The sequence below is a fragment of the Monodon monoceros genome, unplaced genomic scaffold (assembly GCF_005190385.1).
Source record: "Monodon monoceros isolate NGI ecotype Baffin Bay Population unplaced genomic scaffold, NGI_Narwhal_1 Super_Scaffold_21, whole genome shotgun sequence".
In the NCBI taxonomy this organism is placed as follows: Eukaryota; Metazoa; Chordata; class Mammalia; order Artiodactyla; family Monodontidae; genus Monodon; species Monodon monoceros.
In genome coordinates, this window is record NW_021703778.1 from 146,241,406 (window position 1) to 146,254,658 (window position 13,253).

Sequence of the window (13,253 nt, forward strand, 5' to 3'; positions counted from 1 at the left end):
AAAAAAAAAAAAAAAAAAAAAAAAAAAAAAAATGCTGGGTCAGAGGCTCAGGAAAAGAGTTTCAGTGTTTCAAGTGGGTTAATATGAGTGGAAGAAAGTGGAGTACTGGGTAACCTGGTGGGATGACCTGTCCAGAGGTTCAGGGAAGGATGCTGCATGGGGCTGCCAGGAAACATGGGCAGAACTGCCCCCTAGTGGACATAAGAGGCTACAGCAAGGCCAGGCTTTTCTGGGCCTGAAGCTGGGACTGGAAAGGGTGTGCTGAAATATGCTGTCAGAAGTGCTGAGTGGATGTGGAGTGTGAGGTCGTTAAATCAAGCTAGCAATGAGCCCATATTAATCAGCTTCCAGTCAGAGGAGAGGAGAGAATCTAAGTGAATATGATGGAAAGTGCCACATGGCCAAAAAAGCCGGGCCCGATAGCCTGGGGCAAGATTGGAGGGCAGGGCCTGGGGTAGCCAAGGGGCCAGAGGTGGAGAGCATCTATCATGCAGGATGCCTCCTTTAGTGGGGCTATCCTGGAGGGACTGCAGAGGGAAGGAGGCCTGGGCACATAGTCCTGTGGGGATACAAGGCTGGGAACTTGTGAGTACAAGAGAAGCCCTGGTTACCCACAAAGGGTGAGAGACAGCTGACAGTGTTGCCTGCCGGCTCGATGGGTGCCCTGTGGCCGAAGAGCATCCATTTGGCGAGAAGCCCTTTCCTGGGTCCAGTCCATCCTTGGAGGCACAAGCTCTTGGGACCCTCTCTGCCAGGTGTGGAGGCACCTGTCAGACCAACTGTCGACAGCCAGAGGTCTCCTACCTGGGCTTTCTGAGTGCTACTGGGCACCACCTGTGAGGGGAAGCGCACCAGGAAACCCAGGCTCTTTCCTGAGCTAGAAGATCTTCCCCCTCTCCTTTCCCTGGGACTACCAAGTTGGTGACCCTCGATGTCCCTTGTAGGTCGCTTCTCAGGCACTTGGAGGCCCTGAAGTGGAAGGCAGGACTCTGGTCCTTGCTGGGGCCTGGACGCAGGCTGTCCTGAAGAGCTGCGGACCCGACTTCCTTGAGAGTGGAGCAGTGTCTTCCAGAAAGTACGCAGTCAGGAAAGAGAGAGAGATTGAAGGAGTATTGTGGGCTTGCCAGAACCAAGAGACCATGCAGGAAAGGGGGCCTAAATGCTGAAAAGACATGTCAAAGGTGGGAGATGGGAGGACCCGGCTTTATGGGAAAAGTGTCACTGAGCATATTTGCTTGAAAGCAAATCCTCATCTCGTAGCACATTTGTCCCCAGAATTCGCCCAGCATCAAGCCAATGTTTATCAGTTCTTACAACATGCCAGGCATTTCCCATGCACTATTCTGTTAAATTTTTACAACAAACCTGCAAGGAAGTGGTACCATAGGGCAGAGGAAGAATCGGAAGCTCAGAAAGGTTAAGAAATGCACCCAAAGTCACAAAGGCAGTTGGAGATAGAGCAGGGGTCTCCAACCTAGGTCTTCTAGCTCCTAATCATAGCCAGCTGCATGGGTGGTCTCTTGCATTTGAGCCTCAAGGGTCTGGGAAACATTAGAAACGCGGGAGAGTTGCAGGGGCATCTGTTTGGCCCCTAGAGGAGAAACTCGAGGCTATCTGCATTAAAATCTTACAGCCTGAAGGTTAGCTCTGTAGCCCCATCACACCTCCTGGAGTTGTTACTGTTGTTATTATTATTATTTGTCAGTCCAGCCTTGCTGCAGAGCATGTGGAGAGGGCCAGGAGGGCAGGTAATGCCATTGCTAACCTGACCCCTGCACAGACTCCCACTGACTTTCTGTGCCTCCACTGAAATAATAATAAGTAGCTTTTATTGAGCACCTTCTGTGTGACAAACACTGATTTTAAGGCACTTTCATTAATCCCTGAAAAAGTAGGTATTCTTTTTTTTTTTTTTTTTTGGTATTCTTATTTTATGCTTGAAGGGACTGAGAGAGAGCAAATAACTTGCCCAGGATCACACAGAAATTTTTGCCACAGTTGGGAATTCCAGTTCAGGACTGGCTGCTTTCAGTGCTTCTTGCAAATGTTTAAGTTCTGCACACATGCTGGTTGCTTCCAGGAAGGGACGAGAAAGGCAAATATGAAGAGCGGTTAGGGTTAATTCTAATTCCTTGTCCTCTTGCCTCCAAGGCACCAATGCCACAGCTTCCCTGCCAGCTGTCCTACAAAGAAATTGTTTTGGCTGTCCAGGTTTCCTCCATAAACTGGAGCAGCATCTGGTCCTCAAAGAGCCAGGCATTCCAGGAGCCCATAACCAAGGGTCTGGATGACTCCTGGTTTGAGCGACCAGCTGGCACCAACTCCCCTTGGAGCATCTGTGGGCAAAGTCTGATCTGCAGACCAGTTATTCATTTGTCCAAATTAGGAGACTGAGGAAAACGGTTCTGTTTACAGGCCCCGGAGATGATCTGAATCCCAGGTCTGCACCCTCTTCTTCAGTGTTCCAAGAAAGATGCTGTTTCCATCTGAGAGCCCTGCCCCCCTCTCAAGCTCATGGAATCCTGGGGAAGCCAGGGCAATGCACCTTTCCAGGCACCCACACTTGGGGGGGTGGAGGGAGTGGGAGTGGTAGTGAGCACCTCTGCTTTTGTTTACTCCACAATCCCTTCTCCAGAATACCTGATTCTATTTATTTTTATTTATTTATTTTCTTGCTGTGCCATGCAGTATGTGTGATCTTAGTTCCCCTCAGGGCTCGAACCCTCGCCCTCTGCATTGGGAGCTTGGAGTCTTAACCACTGGACCACCAGGGAAGTCCCCAAAATACCTGACTCTAAACCGTACTGAAAACAGACACTTCTTTCATCAGTTTGTCAACAGAACTCATTCTTGGCAAAAACCAGATCTGACCTTATGCTCTTTATTTGTCCCTTATGAATATGTGTATATTTTGCTGCAGAAATCAAAGCTGGTTTGACTATGGGGTACTACTGCTGCTGCTGTAGGATGTTACATAACATGTAGTATACGCATCACATATTTTTTCTAAAATCCAAAACATTCTGGAGTCTGGTCCCAATGGGTTCCAGTTAAGGGCTTGTGGTCTTGTTGTTTTGTAATGCACCGTATTCAAGCAGGAAGGTCATCTCCTGCCCAGGAGGCAGATGGCTTACTTAGATTCATAAAGATAGCCTTCCCAACCCTCTGTGGTCAGACTTGGAATTCCACCTTAGAATTCCATCGCCAAGGGGTTCATTCTTTGCTGTCTTCTCTGTGAGGTGGATGAAACCAGAAGTCACTTACACCTTTCTGTAGCTTAGTCCTTTTAGATTTTTCCTCTGTGCAAAAAAGCTTGAGATGAGTACTTGTAGAGGACGACCAAGTGCTAACGGGAAGGAAGATAGAACAGGACAGAGGTCTCAGACAAACTTCAGGCTTTGGGTAGGGCAGAGGGCCTGCGGGACTGACAGGGCCGCAGGGGAGAGATCTAAACACACCGCAGAGCCAGGCCAGGCCGATGGCCGAGTTAGCCCGAACTCGCATGGTGCACCTGTTTCCGCTCTTTAGTGCACGGAGCGCAGCCATCTAGTAGCCTTCAAATTACATAAACCCGTTCCTTGGCCAGGTTCGCTGAGTGCGGTCTGGGTCTAGACCAGAGGGAGGCCTTGCATTAGCTCCGCAGCTCTCCAGCAGGGACGGCAGGTGCTAAACCCGGTGGCGGCAACGGTGCGGCTCACCGGAGGCGGCGCCGCCCAGGGAGGGACGAGCGATCGTTTTCTAACAGCGCGGGCGCGGGTCAGTGTGAGGATTGAGAGGCCCGGGGTGTCTGAGGCCGCATCTCTCCCATTTTTAGAGTTTCCTAGTTATTTACAAATGAAGAAATGCCAAAACAGGTTACACACATTTGGGTCAACTTAAAGGTGTGCGAGGACCGTGCGGTCTGGAAGCAGCCCCGCAGAAAGTCTGTGACCGCGGGGCTCTGGGCGCCTTGTGGGTGCGGCCGGGGCGCCCCCTGCTGGATGTGGCCGGCCGCGCTCCACTGCAGACTTGGAGCTGTCGGGAGCTGCCAGGGAGCTCACTCCGCCACCTGGCGGCGGCGGCGGGAACCGCAGGGGCGCGCGGTCTCCGAGCCCCCGCCGAGGCCTCCCCTCGTCCGAGGCAGCAAAGGGTTAAGCTGTCAGCGGCGCGATGTTAAACAGGTGTCAAAGGCTCCCCATATATCTGCAGATTGAAATCAAATTCTTTGCCGTATAAAAAGATAAATTACCCAGGCGCTGCCGCGCGTCCCACTCATCACGCCAGCGCCAGACGGCAAGCAATTTTTTTTTTTTAATGTGCTAACGACCTAATCAAGCAATCAAGTCGGAGAAGATTGCAGAGTGACCGGGGCAGCCATCTGCCGGCAAGCCCCGCATTCATTTCCCGCGCCCCCGCGTGGGGAGCGGGCCGGGGAGGGAGCTGCCATGGGGGAAGAGGGGAAAAAATCCTAAACAAATTAACACCCAATTTTCCCTGTCTAATTAGTTAAATGAGAAGCGTTTGGGGTCCCCCGGGGAGGGGGAGCGGCTTGCGGCGCGGCTCGCTCTGCCTCCCCAGCATTAATTAGTGCGGGTCAATGCCGCGGCTCCCGAGAGAGCAGCCGCTTTAATTTCCCGTGATATTTCAGTGCTTGAGGCCCATCGATTCAAACAGAAATTAACTTATTTTTCAATCAGCCCAGGGCTGCCCCTGGGGGTGACTCTTCTTTTGCCGCCTCCCGAATAGAGCTGGAGCAATTTTTCATCAAAAGCTGAAACCTCCGCCGCCGGGGGCGGGGGAGGGGGCCCGGAGGGAAGGGCGGGGACCTGGCCGAGGTGAGGGAATGGAAATCGCCCAGGAAACTAATAGATTCTCCCCGAACCCGCCTCTGCCCTCCCCCCATCCCCCCACATCACGGGGCGCTTGGGTGGCTCACCGCCGCCGGGGTCAGGGCCTGGAGGGGCTGTGAGGGGACCAGAGGGGGCTGGCGGGCCTGGGGCCGCGGGCCTCTCACCTGCTTGAGGGACAGTGCAGCTGTCCCTGGCTCTGGCTCCTGTCAGCTGCAGGAAGCCTCAGGAAAAATGCTTGGGGGGACCAAGAAATTCCCCCCTCCTCCATGCATGAAAGGGACCCAAGGATCTCCTCCCAAAACCAGGCTGGAGTGTTGCAGATACCCCCAGCCCACCCCATGCTCTTTCAGACCCTGCACCAGTCAGCTTTGGGGCCAGAGAAGCATCCCCTAGAGTATCCCCTACCGCACTCTCCTAGGTCCCTACCTTCACATGCTCCTCACACCAGAAGCATTTTGTCTTCCTTCCCTGACTGAAGGATGGCTGCCCAGCTCCCCCAAATGTCATTCGGAGTTAGGTCCAAAATTGTGCACAGTGGGTGAATGGAGGACACCATGGCGGGGCAGGACTTGGCCAGGACAGGGCAGAGAAGGGAGGCTGACTCAGGCCTCTTGGGAGTGTCCCCTGCCCTGCTTTGCAGCCGTTCCCAGGCTTCCTGACACCTGGATGAAAAGCCCTGTGCTACCTGAGTCCACACTGACCTCGCCTGCCGGGACTGCTCTGGCCTCTGCAGTTCTGGTGGAGACAGAGCCCTGAACCAAAGGCACTAGAAAGGACTTTGTCCTCTACGAGCCAGAAAAGGGATTCTGTTTGTATGCTGGAGGTGTGAACATTTGCAAGAGAGCTATGAGGGTCGGGCTTCTCGGCTGCAAACTGAGGACCACATGGGGACCTGCCCATCTGCTAGACCCTGTCCAGGAGGTGTCCCTATTCCATCACCTTAAACTGCTTTGATTTAAAAAAAAAAAAAAAAAAAAGACCATTTTGCCCATCATGTTCTCACAGGACTTGTGTCTCATTCTGGACACCCTGAGCCTGGAGGAACCCCAGGGGTACTTCGGGGTAGGTGAGCTTAAGTAAGGATGCCCTGCTGGAGAAAGCGAAGCCGTTGGCAATCAAAGAGGCGGGTCCCTTAACTCCAGGCAGACACAGCGGGGTAGGGGCCTGGCCTCTGCCTGGTGGAGGACGCCCCTGACCTGTTCGTCTGCACTTACAGGTCTGGTTCCAGAACCGAAGAGCCAAGTGGAGGAAGCGAGAGAAGTGCTGGGGCCGGAGCAGCGTCATGGCGGAGTACGGCCTCTACGGGGCCATGGTGCGCCATTCCATCCCCCTGCCGGAGTCCATCCTCAAGTCCGCCAAGGATGGCATCATGGACTCCTGCGCCCCGTGGCTGCTGGGTAAGAGCCTGCACTCTCCCTGGGGCCCTGCCCCCGTGGTGAGGGGAGCGGGCTCCCTGGAGGAGGGGACAGAGCCCTGGAGCAGGGACGCCTGGCCACAACAGCCTGGCGGGAAAGAGGCCCTCCAGAGCCGGTCTCCCGGTCTCCCTTGGGGGGCTCAGAGGGCAGGCTGCGCCCAGGGCTTGGTGTCTGTCCCTCACACCCACCTACTGGGTGCCTAGGACTCTCATCCTGGACGGATCCCCCCTGTGAGTTCTTTTGTCCTGTGAGCAGGGGATGGCTATTGCCCCAGGGTGTGTATCCTCCTCTTCCCTTGGCTGGAGCTGGGGTTGTGGTGAATGAAACAGCCCCTCTTGGGGGTTGAGGGGACCTCTAGGTCCCTTTGGCCACCATTCTGGCTTTGCCCAAAGGACTTCTTCCCCCTAAATCTCTCCACCTGCCATCCTCCCCCATCTGCCATCTGGACCTGTGTCTGACAGCAGCGCCAGCTTATCTTGGAGTTCTGAGATCTGGAATCCCAAAAGGGAGGGCTCGGGAGCAAGTGCTGTGCTCAGGAAGGGACAGACAGGACTCCCGGGGGCCAGGTGCCCAGGGACTTGGCTGGGAGAAGCCCTCTGCCGGCCTGGTGCCCCGCTGCTGCTCCGCAGCCTCATCCCCGGCCCCCCTCCCGCTGCCCCGGCCCCGACCCCGACCCCTGGGACTCGCGTGACTGCGGTGTATGAAGTAAGGCTTTCTGCTCGTCCTTAATTCTGGCCTCTCTCTATCTTTGCCGTTTTCAGTTCAAGATGGCTTTCCCAGGCGCTTTTCTAAACCCGAATACCAACAATTCTTTTTAGGGATGCACAAAAAGTCGCTGGAGGCGGCAGCCGAGTCGGGGAGGAAGCCCGAGGCGGAGCGTCAGGCCCTGCCCAAGCTCGACAAGATAGAGCCGGAGGAGCGGGGTCCCGACGCCCCGGCCGCCATGTCCCAGGAGGAACTGAGGGAGAACAGCATCGCCGCGCTCCGAGCCAGAGCGCAGGAGCACAGCACCAAAGTGCTGGGGACTGTGTCCGGGCCCGACAGCCTGGCCCGGAACGGCGAGGAGCCGGAGCGGGAGGAGGCCCCGGACGAAGACAGGCCAGCGGAGAAGCTGAGTCCGCCGCAGCTCGAGGACATGGCGTAGGCAAGGGCGCGCAGACCCCGGAGCCCCAGGACTCTGCTCGTCTCTGCTCGGGGCCTGTGGTGCTGGGAGGTGTTCTCAGAGGCGGGGCCCAGGCCTGCTCTCTGCCACCCTCCCCCACCCCACAGGCCCTCTGTGACCCCCAGGGGACTTCAGGCACAACTCAGTCCTGGCTGAGGCTTTGGGCCACGCTGAGACATCCCTACCTAGTCCTGACCTGGCCAGCACCCTCCTCCTCCAACTAACAGACCTGCCTCAGAAGCCTTCTTGCCGCCCCAGACCACCCCCTCAAGCTGCTTTCAACTCAATCCTTTGGCGGCTCTCCGTGTCCGAATCCACCCCTTACTCTCTGTTCTCTTGCTCAATAGCGCCCTCCTTCCCAGCGCCACACCCCCTGTGGACTGTGCTCTGCCCAGACCCAAAGACCGCTGCTGCAAACACACTGGCCACCACAGCGGCGACACGGATGGAGGACCTGCACTCCAGTGCCGGTGTCCTGAGCGCCCCAGCCCCCAGCGAAACTCTGCTCCCCTGCCTGCTCCTTCCTCAGCGTGGGTGATGTGCTGTCCTGAAGGCCCAGGCACAACCCCTGCCGGCCCCTGGCGCTGGGGCCCAGATTCCAGATTCAACTTGGAAAGTCTCAGCCTGGGCCCCTCGGCCAGCCTTCAAGTCCTGCCCTCCACAGTCAGACTCAGGAACCCACCCTCCACACCCAGCCGGTCCCACCGTTCCTCCCCACACAGGTGCCAGTGCCGCAGGGGGCAGTGTACAGTTCCTGCAGTGAGGCCAGGATCTGCCCTGCAGCCAGGGGGCACCTCTCACAGCTGCTGTGACTCACTGCACCTTTGGGAGGCCAAATCCTGCACCCAGGGCCCTTGGGTGTGTGTTTCTGGAGCACCCTGACCGCCCCCTCCACCCCCAGTATGCTGCCTGTGACCCTGACTTGCTGTGCAAGGCATCCTTCCCCTAAAGATTCTTGCAAATCACTGGTTCGCATGTGCCCTGCCTTGGAGCAACCCAATCAAGCTGTAAAATGAACACATAGGAAACCACAGATCTTGACTCAACTTGATCCAGGCCATTCCTGGAGGGGGCCTGGGGCTATAAATAGCCGTCACAGTTGATCACAAGAAGAGTATGAGAAAAGGCTAGAAGGAGAGCAAGGGAGGAGCCAGTGTTAGACCCAAACTAAGCTACAGGCACACATACCTTCCCGCTGGGTGTGAGCCGTGGTGCATGTTCTCTAGAGTCAGACAGTGATGGGGTAGGAACAGGGGACGGGGCTTCTTCCTGTCTGCTGATGGGAGGACCTGTCCATACTGATGGCCTCTCTGCAGCTGCCCCTTCCACCCCCAGGCCAGGCACATGTCCCCCTCACCCCCATGGCATTTTCCTCTACTATCCCACCCACCCTTGCAGGGGATCCCTTGCAAGAGAAAGGCCTGAGTCAGTGAGCTGGGATTTTAATTCCATATCAAAAGTTGATTTCTTCTTCATTCCGTCCATGGACCTTCCCCCCAGTTCTTCCTGTCTTTGTGTCCCATTGGTTTGAAGTGTTAGACTGTAGTCCCTGGTGTGTAAATAATGTACATAGAATCAGAAGAAAGAAACTTGATATTGAAGTGTTTGAAATATGGAACTGTAATAACTTTTAGGTATTCGAAACCCGTGATTTCTGTGCCATTTTCTGTAAAGATACAAGTAAGAATAAAATTGATGTAAAAACGGCAGAGAAGGGATCCAGGAGTCCTCTGTGGTGAGCATAGTGTGTGTTTGTGTGTATGGGTAGCACAAAAAGTAAATCCATGAAGTCATGTTTAGGTCAAAATTACTAGATTCCTATTTTAAAATTATTCCAACTGTAGAGACACAGTGGTCTGCCTTTCTCCACTAAGCTGATGTCACTATTTGTCACTGCAATATGGAACCCTCTTCCATTACAGGCATAACTGAGATATCCCAGCCAGTGAGCCCCTAAGTTATTACCTGTGACTCCTTCCTGCTCCCCACACAACAAATTACATTGACCTTTCCCTCTCGTCCTTACTTATAAACAACCCTAGTTCCTTCGCATCTCAGGTGAAGCCCACAGCCCACCTTGGCCCCCGAGAGTACTGACGCCCTGCCTTTTGTGTACACATGTGCACTCGAATATCTCACCTACAGCTCAAACACAGCAACAAATGGAAAAGGCAAAGTCATCTGGAACTGAAAGTCAGATAAACCTATGCTAAATCCCTGGGAAAGAGGAGAATAAACAAGAGAAACAGCATAAGGGAGACCCCCTGAGATCGCTTGAGGACAGCTGCGCCCCGCTGACTTGATGATGTGTTGGGTGGAATTACAAGATGAAAGAGCAGACGGAATGGACTTACACAGCTTATAGTTGAGCTTTTGGCTCAAGAAATCTCATAAGATTGTTTCCAATTAGCTCAGATATGGAACTTGTTGTCAGAAGAGGTTTTTCTGGCAGCCGGTCATGAAACGAGAATGACAGGGGGTCAGTGGTCCCTGTACCCCAGACTGGGCCCAGGTACAACCCTCCTGGACCCAGAGCCTGGGGGATACACGTGGGAGATCTCCGACTTCTATGTGCTGAAGAGAAAGGCCCAAGAGCCTGCCTTCAAGTTCTGCCCACACAGGGCTCCCCCAGGCCACCCCTGAGCATGTTGGGACCCTGCAGGACTCACTGTCACCCCCGGCTCTAGGAATGCCTTGTGCTCACCCTGCTCATCCCCAACACTCCAGCAAATGCACAGCCTCTCATCTTTCATGTCCCTTCCTACCTGGAGCCTTCCTGACTCTCCAGGCAGAGTCTACACCCTCTGTTCTCTCATATAGCACATGACACATTCCTCCATTTCTGCACTCTATGCATTGTGTTGTAACTTTTTATTTACAAGTTTATCTTCCCCACAAGACTGATTTCTTCAAGGGTGGCGATGGTATCTTATTCATCTTTTATCCCCAGGACCCATCAAAGAGTCACTCAAGCCACTGTTGAATGAATAAATGAATGAATGAATGAATGTTCTTTCTCTAACTCATCCATTTATTTAACAATTTCAAACATTTATTGAGCATCTACTGTGTACCAGGTAGTGGGGCAAGGCACTGGGGACAGAGTGGTGGGCACAGCAGTCCTATTTGGGGAAGTAAGATACAAAATTGCAAGTGTCCTAAGGCCTCAGAGGCTCTAGATGAGGGACCATGAAAGCATATCCATGGGACTTGGGTCAAGGTGTTTAACCTCTGAGCCTCTCCTGTGTTCTAAATTGAAATAATAACCCTGGGTCCTTCAGTCTCGTACTGTTGAGAGGAAGAAGCAAGGACAATGGCAAAGGTACCACATGAGCAGGAGAGAAAGGTGGCCACACCATGCGGCCTCCTCAAGCTGGGGGGGCCGGCTGGGGGGAGAGGGGCTGGCAGCTGCCCCGCCCTCAGTTAGATCTCAGGGACAAGTGGGACACTCAGAGGCTTGGGAGCTGTCAGAAATCCTCCTGGATGATCAACCCAGGGGATTTACCCCGGGAAGAGGCATGCAGCTCTCTGCAAAGGGACATACACATAGGCCTCCGGGCAATCAACGAGGGGAGAGGCTGTGATGCCACAAGGGAAAAACAGGACAGGGAAAGAAGGGCCTGAACAGCCAGGGCCCTAGGGTGCAGAACTAAGAGAAACCCTGCTAGGTGCTGACTGCACCCCAGGAGGGCCTTCTGCCAGAGGATCCTGTGGAGAATGAAAGGGAGATTTTATTCCAGGCTCCGCAGGCCCAACGGGCTGCCGATAGATGGCTGCGTACACCAAGAATAGGCAGAGAGTGATAAAAGGACATGAGGGACTGATTTTTTAAATCAATTAATTAAGTAATTGATCGATTTTTGGCTGCGTTGGGCTCCGTTGCTGTGCGTGGGCTTTCTCTAGTTGTAGCGAGCAGGGGCTACTCTTCGCTGAGGTGCGCAGGCTTTTCATTGCAGTGGCTTCTCTTGTTGCGGAGCACGGGCTCTAGGAACGTGGGCTTCAGTAGTTGTGGCACGTGGGCTCAGCAGCTGTGGCTTGCGGGCTCTAGAGCGCAGGCTCAGTAGTTGTAGTGCACGGGCTTAGTTGCTCTGCAACATGTGGGATCTTCCCGGACCAGGGCTCAAACCCGTGTCCCCTGCATTGGCAAGCGGATTCTTAACCACTGCGCCCCCAGGGAAGTCCATCCAGGGCAGTTTTTACCTTCTCAGAAGTAGAAACAAATGATGAAAAGCCAATTCCGGGCTCAGCCAACAAAGCTTTGCGGTTGAGATGATGACACAAGAATTAAATAGATGGATACATTTATGAACAGGAGAATATTAAGTGCTGAGCTGAATGGCAACAGATACAGGAGCGTGTTTGGAGGACAAGAGCGTCCTCTAACAAGAATGCCTCCCTGGGCTTCCCTGGTGGCGCAGTGGTTGAGAGTCCGCCTGCCGATGCAGGGGACGCGGGTTCGTGCCCTGGTCCGGGAAGGTCCCACATGCCGCGGAGCGGCTGGGCCCGTGAGCCACGGCCGCTGAGCCTGAGCGTCTGGAGCCTGTGCTCCGCAACGGGAGAGGCCCGCATACTGCAAAAAAAAAAAAAAAAAAAAAAAAAGTTAAGAGTACCTCCCTCTGCTCCTTCATGTTTGTCTTCCGCAATGCCTTCTGTTCAGACGTCAGTCCACCTGTGGTTTCCATGCAAGAGGAGCAAGAGCCCAGGAAGCGGGGGCAGGCAGTGCAAAAGGTGGGAACAGACTCAGGAGCCAGGCAGATGGCCCTCCTTCATCTGGGGACCACTCCTGTCTGAGCGCAAGGCTCCATCGCCCAGACATGACAGTTCCTGATGAGAAGAGTGTAACCTGAAAATAGGGAGAACATCAAAGTGGATCTGGAAGACCTGCTTTTAGGTGCAGACTCCGCTACTTTCTTAACTTCCTCAAGCAGTGGTACATTCATCGACACGACTGCAAGCGTGACAGCTCCTCACAGGGATGCCGTGAAGAGCCAAGGAGATGATGAGATGGTTTGCACTAAACTCTATCTTCTTGAGTCAGTTTCATTAAGTTTTTGCTGTTATTTTAAAAATTTTCCCACCTTCTGCTAACTTCTTGAGTTGAACACATCTCATTCATTTTTAAAAATTGAAGTAGAATTAATTTACAATGTTGTGTATCTCATTCATTTTTTTTTCTGCATTGGGTCTTTTTTGCCTGATTTTTTAAAAAATTTATTTATTTTTAATTTATTTTTATTTTTGGCTGTGTTGGGTCTTCATTGCTGTGCGCGGGCTTTCTCTAGTTGTGGCGAACGGGGGGTACTCTTGATTGTGGTGTGCGGGCTTCTCATTGCGGTGGCTTCTCTTGTTGTGGAGCATGGGCTCTAGGCATGCAGGCTTCAGTAGTTGCGGCACGTGGGCTCAGTAGTTGCAGCTTGCGGGCTCTGGAGCGGAGGCTCAGTAGTTGTGGCACACAGGCTTAGTAGCTCTGCAGCATGTGGGATCTTCTGGACCAGGGCTCGAACCCGTGTCCCCTGCATTGGCAGGCAGATTCTTAACCACTGTGCCACAAGGGAAGTCCTGTTCAAATATTTTATATTGCTCCTCTTTTCTGTTTTACTTAGTGACAGTGAATGTTAAAAACCTTCCACTCTGGTTGTGGATTTGCCAGTTCTCCTTGAAATTCTACTTTCTGTTTTTGCATTTGCTGACTCATGGTATATTATCTGCCTGTGCATTTTGTTAGTTAATTTGACAAGCTTCTCTTTTTCTGTGAAAATACTTGGGTTTCTTAACTGTTCTTTCCATTCCTCACCATGGGCCTGGTCTTCTGTCCCTGCCTGGGCATTTAACATGCAACTTCCTAGT

General features: G+C 53.5%; 1 protein-coding gene across 1 annotated transcript in view; it reads left to right on the forward strand.

The window, feature by feature from the left end:
- The window catches only part of VSX2 (visual system homeobox 2), a 17,674-nt gene extending 10,286 nt beyond the window's left edge, over positions 1-7,388 (forward strand). The window contains exons 4-5 of the mRNA XM_029239821.1: positions 6,046-6,226; positions 7,063-7,388. Of these exons, the coding sequence (XP_029095654.1) occupies positions 6,046-6,226; positions 7,063-7,388 (507 nt within the window). The remainder of the gene's footprint in view (positions 1-6,045; positions 6,227-7,062) is intronic.
- Positions 7,389-13,253: the final 5,865 nt, after the last annotated feature.